General features: G+C 38.8%; 1 protein-coding gene across 4 annotated transcripts in view; it reads left to right on the top strand.

Annotated features, from left to right (window-relative positions):
* Window positions 1-1,539: 1,539 nt before the first annotated feature.
* THADA (thyroid adenoma associated) overlaps window positions 1,540-15,107 on the top strand; it is a 160,424-nt gene continuing 146,856 nt past the window's right edge. For all 4 annotated transcript variants that reach the window (XR_001413030.1, XR_001413031.1, XM_014951060.1 and 1 more), the window contains exons 1-15: window positions 1,540-1,636; window positions 3,067-3,161; window positions 3,582-3,712; window positions 4,473-4,621; window positions 4,765-4,797; window positions 5,636-5,684; window positions 6,648-6,838; window positions 7,491-7,585; window positions 7,885-8,105; window positions 9,042-9,733; window positions 10,386-10,537; window positions 10,680-10,835; window positions 11,950-12,072; window positions 13,094-13,217; window positions 14,625-14,773. Coding sequence is in view for 2 of the 4 variants with exons in the window: in XM_014951060.1 (XP_014806546.1) it covers window positions 1,561-1,636; window positions 3,067-3,161; window positions 3,582-3,712; window positions 4,473-4,621; window positions 4,765-4,797; window positions 5,636-5,684; window positions 6,648-6,838; window positions 7,491-7,585; window positions 7,885-8,105; window positions 9,042-9,733; window positions 10,386-10,537; window positions 10,680-10,835; window positions 11,950-12,072; window positions 13,094-13,217; window positions 14,625-14,773 (2,436 nt within the window). In the remaining 2 variants the exon portion in view is untranslated. The remainder of the gene's footprint in view (window positions 1,637-3,066; window positions 3,162-3,581; window positions 3,713-4,472; window positions 4,622-4,764; window positions 4,798-5,635; window positions 5,685-6,647; window positions 6,839-7,490; window positions 7,586-7,884; window positions 8,106-9,041; window positions 9,734-10,385; window positions 10,538-10,679; window positions 10,836-11,949; window positions 12,073-13,093; window positions 13,218-14,624; window positions 14,774-15,107) is intronic.

The raw sequence follows: 15,107 nt of genomic DNA, 5'->3' as shown, positions 1-15,107 counted from the left end.
GGAGGCGGCGCCGGCGGGTGAGTCTCCCCGCGGGTGAGGGGCTGGTGGGCGGGCAGGGCCCTGATGGCTTTTCCCTTCCCCTCTGCTGCCGCCCGCCGCCGCGGCCTCTATGGCGGCGGCCTCGCCGCTTCCCGTGGCGGGGGCCGTGCCGGAGCCGGCGGCCCGTTGCGGCCTGTCCCGGCAGCGCGCTGGGAGCTGCCGTGGGGCACGGGGTTGTTTGGGCTGTCTCGGTGGGTCGGGGAGAGCGAGGAGGTCTCGCCCGGCGGCGGGGCCCGCTCCGGCGGTATCTCGCTGTGAGGGGCTGTAAGGCGCCTCTTGCCCTCCCGGGAGCGGCCGGGGGTGGAGGGGCCGGGGGCGGTACCCCCGCCGGCCGTCACCGGGCGCTGCTGGGGAACGCCGTCGTGTGGTGCCCGCTGCCTGGGGAAAAAGGCTGAGGCCACCTGCTTTTAGAAAAAAAAAATAATAAAAGGAGCCATGCTTTTTGATCGCTATCAACAGGCACTGACTAATAGATCATAGAATCATGGAATGGTTTGGGTTGGAAGGGGCCTTAAAGATCATCTTGTTCCAACCCCCCTGCCGTGGACAGGGACATCTCCCACTAGAGCAGGTGGATCTTATCAGTGTGTACAAGTACATGGAGGGAGAGTGCAAAGAAGATGGAGCCAGGCTCTTTTCAGTGGTCCCCAGTGTCAGGACAGGAGGCCATGGCCACAGACGGAAACACAGGAGGGTCCCTCTGAACATCAGGAAGCTCCACATGTGGCATGAGGATGCCTGAGCACTGGTGTGGGCCATCCAGGAGGCTGTGGAGTCCCCATCCTTGGGAACAATCAGAAGCCACCTGGACATGGCCCTGGGTAACTGGCTGCAGGTGGCCCAGCTTGAGCAGGGGGTAGGACCAGATGACCTCCAAAGGTCCCTTCCAACCTCAACCCTTCTGTGATAATGAGCTCATAAATCAGTGAAACTGTAGTGCATGTTAAATTGCTGTTACCTTCAAGAAGAGAAATAACTTACTATTTGTTACATCCATTATAGCAAACACAGAACTAGTTGATATGTTTTAAAGAAGCAAAATTGCTTTGCTACAGGTTTCTAACTTTGTGTTAGTACAACTTGAATGAGGTCTGAACAGTGAAACTGACCTGTGGAAGTTTTGTTGTGTTGTTCCCATGCTTCTGTATGATGTTTTCAAAGAGTGATCAAGGGGCATGCTAGAGACTGCGTAACAAGTGCAGTAAAAACTCTGGTGAGACAGTTTGTCATTCATCCAGCAAATCCTGTTTTCTATGACTTCCATTGTGTGCCATGAAATCTGGGTGACTTTTGGACAAAATGCTTGAAATAGTTGAAGTTCATAAAGTTAAAGAGCTATCATCTTTAAAAAAATAAAAAGTTGCACAGATAATGCCATAAATGTTATTTCAGGACAGTGAAAAGACCATTATTGTAGGAAGTGTTTGTAATTATGCTTTTAAAACAATGTGACATAGTGGTGTTTTTTGTTTTTTTGCTGTTTGCTTTTATTTTTGAGCAGGTATCTCTTAATCAGCTAAAATGGTTTTAAAGAAGAAGAAGGAAATTCAGGTAGATGCATTCTTTCTTGATCAGCAGCAGCTTGAAAAACTTCAGAGTAAGTGGGGTATCTTTTTCTGAACTAATGTTCTGTAATTTCTTTTTCTGTTGGTAGAATGTGTTTAAGTAGCTACTGAAATTGATTTGTTTGGGTTTTTTTTTTCTTATGTTTTTGTTTCTGGTGGCTTTGTTTTGTGGATTTTAGGTGTGTTTACTCTTTTGTGGTTTGTTTTTATTTTGTAATGACAATGACTTCTTACCTTGGCAGAGTTAAAGGAATCCTTTACAGTACTGTGATATTGGTTTGAAATGTCTTTGTTTTGTTTTATCATTTCAGTGAAGGTGGTAGAAGGTCCTAGTTGTGATCCCACTTGCAGGCTTGTAATTCGGTGCTACCTGAAGTACTAGCCTTAATATGTGGGATAACACTGAATTTCAAAGTATCACAGAATGGTTGAGGTTGGAAGGGATCTCTGAGTGGGTCATCTTGAGTGTGTTTTTCCAGGCTTCGTGTTTTCTGTAGTTGACTTAAAGACACTGTTCAAATGCTCTTTTGTGGGTTGGTTTTGGGATTGGTTTTTCTTGTTTATTTGATGAGATAAGCTTCCAGTGATCTTTACTTTTAAAAAAAAAAGAAAAAGTAAAGCAAAACCAAAAAAGGGTATTTCAAGATCTGTATACCGAGGTTACTATGAGGTGCTCCTTGCCTTCTGGTCAGCAGTGGTGAGGCCACACCTGGAGTGCTGCATCCAGTTCTGGGCTCCCCAGTATGAAACAGACATGGACATGCTGGAGGGAGTCCAGTGAAGTGCCACTAAGATGATAAGGGCCTGGAGCATCTCTCCTATGAGGAAATGCTGGAGAGCTGAAACTCTTCAGCCTGGTGAAGAGAAGGCTCAGGGGGATTTCATCAATGTGTAAATATATCTGAAGGGATGGCATAAAGGTGACAGAGCCGGGCTTTCTTCTGTGTTGAACAGTGATGGGACAGGAGGCATGGGCACAACCTAAAATACAAGAAGTTCCCTCTGAACATGAGGAAACACTTTTTTTTTTAATGTGAGGTTGACTGAGCACTGGCACAGGTTTCCCAGGGAAGTTGGGGAGTCTCCATCCTTGGAGGTATTCAGAAGCCATCTGACCATGGTCCAGGGCAGCCAGCAGTGGGGTTGGACCAGATGACTTCCAGAGGTCCCTTCTGGCTTCAGCCATGCTGTGATTTTGTGAAACTGGTCCTCATACTGAAGATGAGGCCTGCTATTATGTTACAGTGAAACTTGTATTTTTTTTTTTTTTCATTTGTTAGAAAAAAGAAGTTAGTGTTAAGCTATTGTAAGGTGACTTTTAAGGGATTGCAGCACCAGTAGGTTTGCTGGATCAGGAAAGAAAACCTGAGAATTAACCAGTAATTTTTTATTCTAAATTATGTATTGTTTATACTGCTTATTGTAATTCCTTTCTAAAAAGAGACTCTTCTTCCAACTGTAGTGTTTTCAAAGGCTGAAGAGCAAAGCCTGGCATCTCTGCTTCTGCACTGTGCACAGCTGAGCGATGGCATCCAGCAGATCCAGTGTATTAAACAAGTAAGACTTCACTGTTGTTAGTGTGGGGTTTGGTAACTGAGAGTGTATCCTGTGTCTTAATGGCAAATACAATTCTAAAATAAACTTTATAATGTTTTAAACACTCCTGAAAACAGATAAAAAGCAGTTGTTACTGCTGCACATGCATTAGGTGGAAATGCAGTTCTAGTACTTAACTTAGCAAGGGCTACAGTTACTGGAAATGATGAAAGGCAACTGATACCAAGTATCATATTTTGCATGTGTGTATTTCTGGTATTAGAGGTGTTCTTGGAACATTATTGAACACTTGAAACTCAGTGGGATATGGCAAAGAGAGGACAGTTTTGCACCATGTACTTGGATGAGAGGGAATTCTGCTGCTGTTAATGATGAGGGTATATCCCTGTTTCTGCTGATCATGTGTTCTGTTGATTACAGGTTATACCACTGATGAAGAAAATGGATCTAAACTCTGCATGCGATCCCATGGTTAAAGCTTGTTTGGATATTTTGGGAGAGATATATTTTTCACTGGGTGTGAAGAATCCCTTAAAAAAAGTATTAGCAAGGTAAAAAAATTGAATAGCAAGACTTTTTTTTTTAATACACTCCTTATGTAGAAGTCAGTAATTTGTTGTGCACTACGAATTGCTGTAGTTCAATAACAGAAAATTTGCGATACTAATTTGTGAATATGTACTGTTTTTCTTTCTTGCTTAGTTAAAAATCTTAATTATAAGTAATATGATATATCATTGGATAAATAACTTCAAAGTGAAGTATTATTTTGATCTGTTTCATTACTGGAAAGACAACATAGTGTATAATTAGCACTTTGAATTTTAAAATCCAGTATCAGAGTAGATATTCAAAATACTTGTTAAATAAAATCTCAACTTTGACAATGTTGAGAGCAGGGTGTTCAGAGGAATCATAACTAACCTGTGGTTTAAGCCGATTTTTATTGCAATTAAATTTTTCTGTTGTGAAATTACTGTTGTATTTCTTTAGTGAATTTATTACAGCCTTAACATTTTTAAGCTCCAGTGTTTAGCTGTCTTCATTTCTATGTCCGAAAACAATTGTTGTCCCTCTGAGAGATGCAGGGCTTCCAACCTGTATGTGGTCACGTGCCACAGATTTACACCCCTTTGTCAGGTTTTAGTTGCAAAATTACAACAGGTGTGTTTATTCTAAAGCAGAGTATGCCTTCAGGCAGGAAATAGCATCTATCTATTATTGGAGTTTTAGCTGACATGGACTTTAGTCAAGTGGATATTTAAGGCCTCAGTATGAGCTGGCTGACGGTGCTGTTCCTTACTGTTGCAGTTCACTGAACGGTCTTCCTGAACAGTTCATGACGTTGGCTGTGCAAAGCTTTGTGTGCTGCCTTAGGGAAGAACTGAAAACCACAGACGTGTATTTGTACAGAAAAGTACTAGACAACCTTGCTTCCTGTATGGAGGACTTCAGCTTGGGTAGGATGACATCGAATATATTGTCTTCTGCGTTAACTTTGCATCTCGGTGTGGCAGCTAATAGTGATGTTTATACTTTATGTATGTAAAATAGGTAATATTGGCTAGTATTCAGTAGTTAATATGTACTTTCTTTCCTCTAGGTAGAGCAAGTATTAGGAACCTGTTTGAAGAAGGTAAGGTTATATTTATAATAAAATAAGTTTCACTGTAGATTATTGGGGGGAAGGTCGTGTCTGAAGATGTAATGTGAGGTAGGCATAAAGATCTATAAAATCTGATTTCCTCCTGGTTAATTTTTAATAACTTGTACCCTCACATGGTACTTCTTTTGTCAAAGACTTTTCTGTGATTTGTACCTTTGATTGCCAGGTGTCAATCTTGCTCTGTTGAGCAGCCCTAGATACAAATCTGAAAAGATACCAGTGAGTGATTCTGAAAGGACTGGGGGAGTTGATGCTACTTCACATGAAGCATTTTCAGTCCTTTGCCTCATGATGAAGTTGGATGTGGTAACACTGAACTGTTAACAGCCAGTCTTGGCTATAGCAAGCCCAGGCCTGCTGGGGCAAGAATTATGTTTGGCAGTAATTCAGCAGAAGTCTGATCTGCTGGTAACGTGGGATGACTTGACACAGTGTGCCCTCAGCGTACAGGTAATGTTCACAGTGTCCTGTGGACACTTGATTGCTGATCTGTCTTCAGCTCTTGGTAATTTCAGCTTTTCATTGAGGAACCAGAACTCTCAGTATCTCACAGGATTAGGCCAAGTGGGTTGGAAGCTCTTCTTTTGTACCAGGTTGTCACAAAACAGCTTGAGATTTTGCTTTAGCATCGCTGCTTTGGGTCTGCACTGAAATGTCATTTTAATTTGTTTATGGAGTGGAAGAAACGCCGTTATATAGATAACTGTTCATCATGTCTTGGTATGATGGGTATGTGTGATTGCTTTGCTGGAATTTTTCTGTTCTATTTCTCTTTAAAATAAATTCATACCATAATTATTTTCACTAGTTCTTCAGTTTCTGCAGAAGTCGCTACTTGACATACAGGAAGAAAACAGGCAAGTGAATACAATATAAGCTGTATTTTATCTGTTTTTATTTCACTCTTGCAAGATAATCTGGCATGGTTTGGAATATCACTTTGATAGCCATACATTGATGAAAGATGAGAATGTCATTTTACAATGATACATATTCTAAATTTGAAAAAAAGCTGCTGATGAATTTATCTTCTTTTGTGGCAATATAATGATATAACATAAGAGAGGAAAGGAAGAAAATTAAAGGCGGTAACATCTAAGGCACTGATACTTTGTTAAGAGTTACTACTTCAAAGTGAGGCCTTTGAGTTTTGGTATTGCTATCTGAATTTTGAGTGAACACTGTAATTAATAGATACACTTATTAAAATTCAGGTAGAGTAATACTCTTCCACTTTCTATGAGCATTTAATTCAGTACTGATGTTCTGTTTAGTCTGTCTCAGCAACCATCATTTAGTATCTTGACATTTTCCAGCATTGCATAAGGCATAGAGTCTTCACTGTGGTCTCTCCTCATGTACCCAGAGGAGAATGGTCCTTAATGTAGTTTTGTACATTAAAAGTTTACATGTTGTCTGTCTTCATGTTAGAAGAAAGTCGAATCATAGAAATATGCTTTGTACATAGAGGAACTGCTTGAAAAATGAGAAAGAAGCAGTGTTGTCTTGTGTTGGCTTTTGGAAAGTTTCTGGAAAAGTTCAGCTGTGCTCAGGCAGAATCAAATGAGTGAAAATTTTCACAGGAACCTGCAGAAACTAGTAGAATTTTGTCATTATGTTAACTTCATTTTAAAACTCTGCCCTCGAGCCTGCTTCTTGTTTTCCTACAGTTACATATCTGGTCAACTCAAACAATAAATTAGTTTTTACCATTAATTCTTTCTGAAGTTGGCAGAATGTTATTTTTTGGGGATGGTGATGGTGAAGAATAGTTTTCATTTCCTTTTTGTGGACATGTCTGTCTGCTTTTGTTTCAGTAGAAGGAATCATGGAAATCATATTGTTCAGACTCAGCTGATGCATGATTTACTGATAGCCATTAAAGTTTCAATGATGCTTGTGCAGAAATTACAAGAAAATATCCAGGGGAGTCTTTGGAAACACCATGAGTCTTTTGTTTGGCAAAGTATGTGTAGTTTACTGAAAAGCTCCACAAACTTCCTAATGGATGGTAAGTTTACTAACATTCAAACCCAAATATTTTTATTAAGTCAGTCTTGTTTGCTTTGTAGTAAACACAACCTGTATATATAAAAACTTAGTTTAGCTTGTATGGAAATTGAACTGTTGAGGTTAGCGGGAGTGGGAGCAGCAGTAGGCCTTTCAGCAAGCAATGATTTGTAGATCTTAATTTTGGAGTGTGCAGTTTAACTTCTTCTACAAAAATGCCAAGGTAAATTCTATTACTAATAATTCAGAAACTAACAAATGCTTCTGAGACTCACCGACTGCCTGTGCCTATCAAAAATTTATATCTGTGTGAACTATGCTGGCAGAATTTATTGGTGCACTGTAACTAATTGTGTTTAGATCCTTTTGTATAGTAGGATTTAATATAAATGTCAGTAGGCTCTGCCACAGTCATCCTTGTCTTACTAGGCAGTTCTATATTTTTCTATATGTTAAAAGGTATTAATAGTTTCCCGTTACACGAGAGCATAAATCCACTAATACTTGCTGTCCAGGAAGACACTAAAGATTTGTGATTATACAACTACAAGTAGTCTAGGAAAATTCAATACCATCTTTATAATTTTGATAAATAGTTCTAGCACACAATGTTTGCTGCACTCTAATGTGAAACATCTTTATCTGCCATGTAGCAACTCTCCTGCAAACTGTTCAGAGTACCTCAGGACTGGCTGTTATTCTGTTCACTAAAGCCATGTATGAGCCAGTTGAAGAATTGCCTGCCTTGGTAAGTGTATTTCTTCACTGAAGACTGAAATGTCAGTGTCATTAATCAGTGCTACCAGGGTTGTTCAGAGGTTTTGCTGGTATGGACAGCAGGACTTGCCAACCTCTGTATTGGTCTTTTGCAGGAGCGTAAATCCTTTATTTTCTCCTTGCTGCATGAAATAATAAGACTAGGGTTTTGAATTTGAGAAAAACAACGTACAAAAAACCTCTTCAGATCTTTCCAGATTCTCAGTTAAGCACAAAATAGCTTTTCTGCTGTGCTGAGATGCTGCAATGGGTGTTGTTTTGCTGTTACAGGTCAGTGGGTTGCTGCTTGGGTCGGTGGAAGGTGCAGGCGTGCCGGCCTGGTTTGTGAGCAGCTGCGGGGCGCTCTGTACGGAGCAGCTCCCGGACTCGGTCCTGCTCTTCCTTTGCCATGGAGCACTGGCTATGCTGGAGTGGAAGAACGGCAGCATGGGTGAAAATGGGGAGAAACTACTGTTAGATACTGCTTCAGTCTTGTTGTCCCTGAGTTCAGAGTAAGCCTGTGTTTTGGCCTGTGTTGTTTCATGTTTTGCGTGGTTTCTATGAACCTGGTGGAATATCTCTCTGTTGTGTTCAGTGTAATGATAACTAGTTTCTCCCACAGGCGGTGTCATCTTCTTAATATATTCAGAATAACTCTGTAAGTTTGAAAAATACAATGTCTTCGTATTGCATAGATAATTCCAAGTTTGAATTTTCTCTTGTATGCTGAAATGATGTTGTTTTTCCAACATAGGTGGGATTAGTTTACCAACTACCTGATGGTAAGCTGTGGCAGAATCAATTGTTATATAGACAAAAAGACTTTAATTTCAGGACATCACCTCCTGTGCTTTTAAAAGTACAGGAGAAAACAAAATGTGCCAATGAGTGGAATACTTGAAGTAAGATGAGATTTAATTTTTTTTCTGGTTGCAAGCATTGACTGCTTGCATCTAATAGACTACCAGCACTGTTAGATAGGAGATGAAAACATGTATTCAGTTCAATCTTCGTTCCTGCCTTGGGGATCAGTTTTGTGATTTTTGTTTTCATACATGTGGTACTCAGTTTTTATGGTCTTATATGGCAATGGAAAGTTTTCCTTATATTTTCAAGAAGCGTGCAGTAACACTGTTCAAATATTAGTATATGGATATTAATTGTTATCTTTGTTTTTAAAATAACAAGTGTAGTGGCTTGTCAGGTTCCTTTTCACCCAACTTAGGGGTTTTAGCTGTCACCAGTTTAACAGCCTGTCAGATAACTAAGCAACATCCAATTCATCACCTCCTTTTTGTGTTAGTACTTTTTCTTCAATGAATGGTTAATGTCTCCTTTCCTGTTTTAGTGTGAGGTAAACTAATGTGATAATTACTTTGAAATTAAAAAAGAATTGAAAAAATTGACAAATGCAAATAATGAACTTTTTTGTTTTTTCTTTTTAAAAGGTTAAAAGAATCCAGTATGGCAACATCTTTGTCTAGAATCCTTGCTATTTGGACTAATTCAGCACTGGCTGCCCTCTCTTCAGGCTCCCCAAATCTAAAAGTCAAACTTAATGGGAACTCAGATGTAATTGGGAAGCTGCTGGAATACATTTATACACACTGGGAACATCCTCTGGATGCTGTTAGACACCAAACCAAATTGATATTCAAGAATCTTCTTCAGATACACCGAACCACCATTACTGGATCCAGTGAAAAATCAGACCCATTCTTTGCAAGGCTGTTAAAGCGTTTACTAAGCTTGGAATGGCATGTAAAAGGGAAATATGCTTCTCTTGGCTGTCTTGTGGAGTGTGTCGGCACTGAAAATATTCTACAGTTGGACAGAACAATTCCAGCACAAGTCTTGGATGTGATGAATGATCAGTCTCTTGCACCTTATGCTAGCGATCTTTTGGAAACCATGTTTACTAATCACAAAGCCCATTTTACTTCGAGTTTTCAACAAAGCACCTGGATTGACCAGTGGCACGATGTCTGGGTTTCTCCTCTTCTAGTAATACTGTGTGAAGGGAACCATGACCAAACTACTTACATAATAGATTACTATTTACCAAAATTGCTCAAATGTAGCCCTGACAGTCTGAGCTACATGATTAGAATTCTTCAGGCTTCTGCAGATGCTAATCTAGGTAAGAAAATAAATACTGTATTTGTAGTTAAGATTTAAAAAGCAATAATCTCAAATGTTACTTCTGATCTATTATTAGAATTAATTTGGGAGAGACATTCCAGATAGTTATTACTGCTGTTGGTATTTCAAAGTGGAATTCACAATAATCATAAGTGTGTCTTCATGCATTGAGCAAAATAATTAGTATTCTAACTCTGGCTGCCCTACTGTTCTCTTTACGTGCTGAGCTTTGTTACATAGCAGTATTTTTTCCTACTATTTTGCTGTTCTGCTGTTTTTTCTTACACCGGCATGTCCAGCAACAGGGCTTTACAGATTTTTTTGTTGTTGTTGCAAATATGTGGATGTGAGATTTATGATTCTCTTGTAGTTTTTGGCCTAATTTACTGTAATTCTAAAATAAGGGTCTGTGAGACCTCACAAGGTCCTTCTTTCAATGACATGTTCAAGATGAAGTTCTTTGGGACCCAGGTAATTTAGAACTAATTTAATCTGTGACAGACACTATATTTTGGGAATAATGGGGTAAAAAATACAAAGGGGATAGGAGTCATGTGTTGGAAGTGTTGGGAGTTTCTGACAAACATTACAACAAGCACATTGTTTGTGTTAACCAAACTATAGTTATTACTGGTTTTCATTTTCTTTAGGCTCTCGCAGTACTCGAGGAGCTCTTGGAGCATTAATGGCATGTCTAAGAACAGCCAGGGCTCACGGACACCTGGAACTTTCAGCTATCATGAGCAATGGTCTTGTGTCTACTGAGTGTATAAAACAGGGTCTGGTTCATCAGCACAATCAGGTAAAGGGACAACATTTTTTTTGTGTCTTTAAATTAGAAGAATTGCTTCAATCCTAAACACTCGGTTCGCATTGTTTTAAAACAACGGTATCATCATAGGTGCCTGTAACTCTTTTGTGGTTAACATCTAAATGTCTTTCAGGTTTGCATTGATGCTTTAGGCTTACTTTGTGAAACCCATCGTAGCACGGAAATTTTGTCAATGGAAGAAATGGAACTGATTCAATTTTTCATGATGTACAACTTGAACAGCCAGTCTCCCTCAGTAAGACAACAGATATGTTCTTTACTGAGAAAGGTAACTTGAAACTACAACATTGTCTAATGTGCCTATTATGTTAGTTATATAGCATTTTAAAAAATTCTGCAGAGCGTGTTATGAAGTTGCTCATCTGAAAGAGGAGAAACTGAGAGACACCAGGACTATGTTGTATGTGTCACCCAACTGAATGGTGATAAGTCATCGTGGGCAAGGATGGTCTAAACAAAAAATTGATAGGCAAATATTTATCAATAGTAAAGTAATTTGCCATAGAGTAAGCAATGAACCTTGAGTTGCTATTGTTGTGGACAAGAAGTGTGCTTACATAAACTTACCAGACCTCAGGTAAATTCACAGTCACTTGATCAGTCTTGGCAACTTGACTTGGAAGACAGAGTAGAGGAATGTTAAGGGAACAACATGACATATGGAGGTGTGCTGTTACAGTTTGCAGGGACCCAGTGTGTCAACATAGTGGAAGTTGCCAAGATCACATATAGATCACGGTAAAAGGATATGGATAAAATGAGGAAACCATGTATGTATAAAGAACGTTTTGGAAGATGTTAATGGCAAAAGAAAGCAGTGTGGAGGGAGAAAATAATTAATGTGACATGGGGGGGAAAAATGAGGGAATAGGTTTGGCAGAAACAAAAGAGAAGTCCATCTCTTTCCATTCTTGCCTGGTGTAGACTGACAAATGTGAGATGGAAAAATTGTGTTAAAGTGAGTGCAATAAGAAAGGAAATAACACTAGTGAGTAATAAAAGAGCTGGGGGAAGCACTCCTGATGTGAGTCAAACTCTGTAAGAGACACTGAAGCTATAAAAATTATATGCCTTACTTGAGCTTTTCTTATAGAGGAACATATGTTCCACAGAAAATGGGAGGTGGGAGAAGACCAGGCATGAACGATGGAAGAGGGTGTTGGAGGTGCAGAGGGAGGGGAAAAGGTTGGTTGCAAGGGACATGGGTAGCAAAGGACTCGGGTTTGGAGTGGAGAGAGAAGGATCTGTTCTATGTTATATTGTGTGCAAACTTTTTAAAAATTGCAAGCAATATGATCTGTAAAATAAGTTGAACCCCCCCTTTCTCTTATTTAACTGTCAGTGATTCTTGTCTTACCTATATTTTGTTTTTGTTCTAAAAGTTATTTTGTAGGATACAAGAAAGTTCCCAGGTGCTTTATAAAATGGAGCAAAATAAAACCAAGCAAGAGTTACTTGAAAACCCATCTAAAACACATCCTTTGGGGATTTTGCAGCAATATAAAGTAAGTTAGACTGCTAGAGTTACAGGTATAAGAAGTGGAATATAATTTCTGAAAGATGGTAGTTGCTCTTGTTGAGAACACCGCTGGGTCAGTTGGGCAGAGTCTGTGTTAGTAAGTAGAATGGTTAGGGTTGGAAGGGACCTCAAAGATCATCGAGTTCAAGTAGTGCAGCACAGAAGGAAGAAACCTGTTAAAGCAGAATGGTGCCGAGGACCTTGTCCCCTCCCCGTGCACTTAGGCAAGTAAATTTTGACTGAACGTACTGCTGTCTTGTCAACTGGGTGCCCATTTGTATCTGGAGGGTATCTTTAAAGTTAATTTTGTCCAAAAGCAGTAAAGGTTATTTTCTGAGGGGTTGCTCCATGTTGTGAACTGAAACAGCAGTGAGTGGGGAATGACTGGAGATGTATCCCCAATCCAAACTAAAATTTCCTGTCAGCTGCTTGCAGTTTAGTAGCAAGTTTTAAATGAAGTGTGCTACTCAGGCTTCAAATGGAGATCTGTTCAGCTTCAGCCTTTTTCTAGCTCTCCAGAAGGATCAGCGAGAGAATGAGTGGCAGCATTTCAGCGGGAAGACTTCTGTATGAAGTCGAATGAGTGGCAGCATTTCAGCGGGAAGACTTCTGTATGAAGGCTTCTTTTGTATTTGTCCCTTTTTTCTGGTTTGAAGGCTCACATAATCAGTTTCTTTGTGTTAAACTGTTTCTTGTCTTGAGTTCAGCTTTCCTTGCTCAGCTAATTTTTGAGGTTTTGATACAATGGCCATCTTTTTGTGGGAGTGGGGAAGGGAAACTGTTTTTTTTTTTAAATAAACAAATGATTGCCCAGCCTTCACTGCACTCTAGGAAACAAGAAATTTGTCCGTACTGCAGAGGTAGGCCTCCCGTTCTTCCAAAATTAACTGTAAGGTCCAAATTTTTTGGGTAACATGTAAAGCAGTATGTCCTGAATTTAGTTGCTTAAACTTCTGTTTGTAGGGCAGCAAGTAAACCGTCATAAATTTTTTTCTTGTAATTTTCAGGATTTCATGTCATCTGTATGTGACAGACTTTTTGAGGTACTGTTTCCCGGTTCATCACACCCAACCAGATTTTCTGCACTAAGTATTTTAGGATCAGTAGCAGAAATATTTTCTGTGCCAAAAGGTGAGAGGACTAATTTATAGGCTGTAGGAATGGGAGGTTTTTGGAGAAGATTCTTTTATGCCAATTAGTCAATTTCTGTTGAGGTTAAACAGTATTCTTAGTCCTTAATTTCTGTGGGATTTCCTATGTTTCTTTCATTTTAACTGAAAGAAGAATAGTAAGTTTTATTGGAAAATGGAATATTGAAGTAAATGCAGATATTTATTTGTCTGAACATCTTCCATAAATTGTTTTGCTTCTTCCCATTTTTAGCAAGGTTTTTTTAATGAATTTTTTTTTTAATGAATTTTTGTTATTGTGAAGAAAAATTTTGGACAAGACTCAGTGATGTTTTGATAACTTTACCCCCTTTTCCTGTTCTGACATCTTTATAATATGTAATTTAAAATGTTGAGATGATAAAACCTTTTAATTAAAAAGGCTTGCGTATCATCATGATATTATATACTAAATAGGGAACAACTTAATTGGACAATTTATGTTGTTGTGCTGCTGTTATTTTAAGTTTTCTTCATCTTGTTATGACAACCATAATTCAGGAAGTATTAGAGCCTTCGAGCACTGATGGTCTTGTTAAGTCTTGTTTCTGGATTGTGTGTCCAACATAAGTCTGTTTTCAGTATTAAATTGTAACTTTTTTTTTAAAGAAACAAGACATGTAAGATGAAAGTTGATTTTGAGGGGGAAGAAAAAATGCCGTTTTGGTAGTTCTTTTCTCAACCTCCCTGATAAATTATGAACACATTGATTTTATTATTATAAGTTCATAGTATGTTGTTGCTGCTTTTTAAATGTCTTTTTAATAGAAAGTTGTATTGAGAGTGGTTTATAATAGCAGCTTTAGGATTTCAGAAGCCTAACAAGACTTCTGTAAAGGAGGTTTAGCTGCTGTTACGTTCTATGCTGAAATGTGGTGGGCTTGTTTACATCTTAAAACTTCTGGCTTCTTAACAGCATTAGGTCAGTTGCCAGAAGTCATGACTCCTTTAAATCTAAATTAAAAGCAAAAAATTGTAATGGCTTCCGCTCTGGGGGCTTAGTCCAATGACAAAAAGAGTCCCAAAAACCAAACCGCAAACACAATGAAGTTTTAAACTTTTTTTTTAAAAGGAATTATTTTCTAATATTACATACTTCAAGGAAAAGAATTTTTAAGCAAAGCTAAAATAAAAGCTGTTTTCAATGTTTAATGGGATCCTGTTTTTGGCAATAAGTTCCTTTCTGTATTACTAAGGGTCATTTTCTTTTTCATCAGTGAACATGGCATGAGAAGTAAGAATATTAAAATAATGCATTAGCTAAAATTTTATTTTAATGCTTCTTTTAGTATAGTTAAGAAAAATGTGAATACAGTGCTTATTCTGCAAAGAATTACAGCAAAACTAAGGCATTGATTTCTTTGAACAGGCCAGGCCCAAGTTTTTCAGTTGGATCAGGAGATCGATTCTTCTCGTGTCCGAACTTTGATCCAGTGTTTTGCCAGTACTTTTGAGGAAATAAAAGTTCTGGCATTTGGGCTTTTGATGAAACTACGTGATGTTGCATTTAATTTACTGGTATGTAATTAAAAATAATTTAAAGGGAATAATTTAATGGAAGATGAATGTTCTATATCACACCCGGTACTTGGGTTAGGTACAAAATTCCTGTAGAATAGAAGTTGGTCCAAGTTGCCTGATCATTGCTAGTATCTTCTAGATATTTTTGCACAGCTTCTGCCCCTACCTAAGGAGGCTTGTTTCACTAATGGATGAAGGAGTTTAGGAATTTCATTGGGTATGAACTATCAGAGATACAGTTAATGCAAGCTCTTTGCTTAGCTGTGACTTCCCTTTTTAAATGATTGAAGCATTTTGACTTGGTAACTCTTGCATTTTAAGAAATTCAGAT

The sequence above is a fragment of the Calidris pugnax genome, unplaced genomic scaffold (genome assembly GCF_001431845.1).
Source record: "Calidris pugnax isolate Ruff unplaced genomic scaffold, ASM143184v1 scaffold24, whole genome shotgun sequence".
In the NCBI taxonomy this organism is placed as follows: Eukaryota; Metazoa; Chordata; class Aves; order Charadriiformes; family Scolopacidae; genus Calidris; species Calidris pugnax.
The sequence above is the reverse complement of the archived record's forward strand: the minus strand, read 5'-3'. Positions and strand labels throughout refer to the sequence as shown.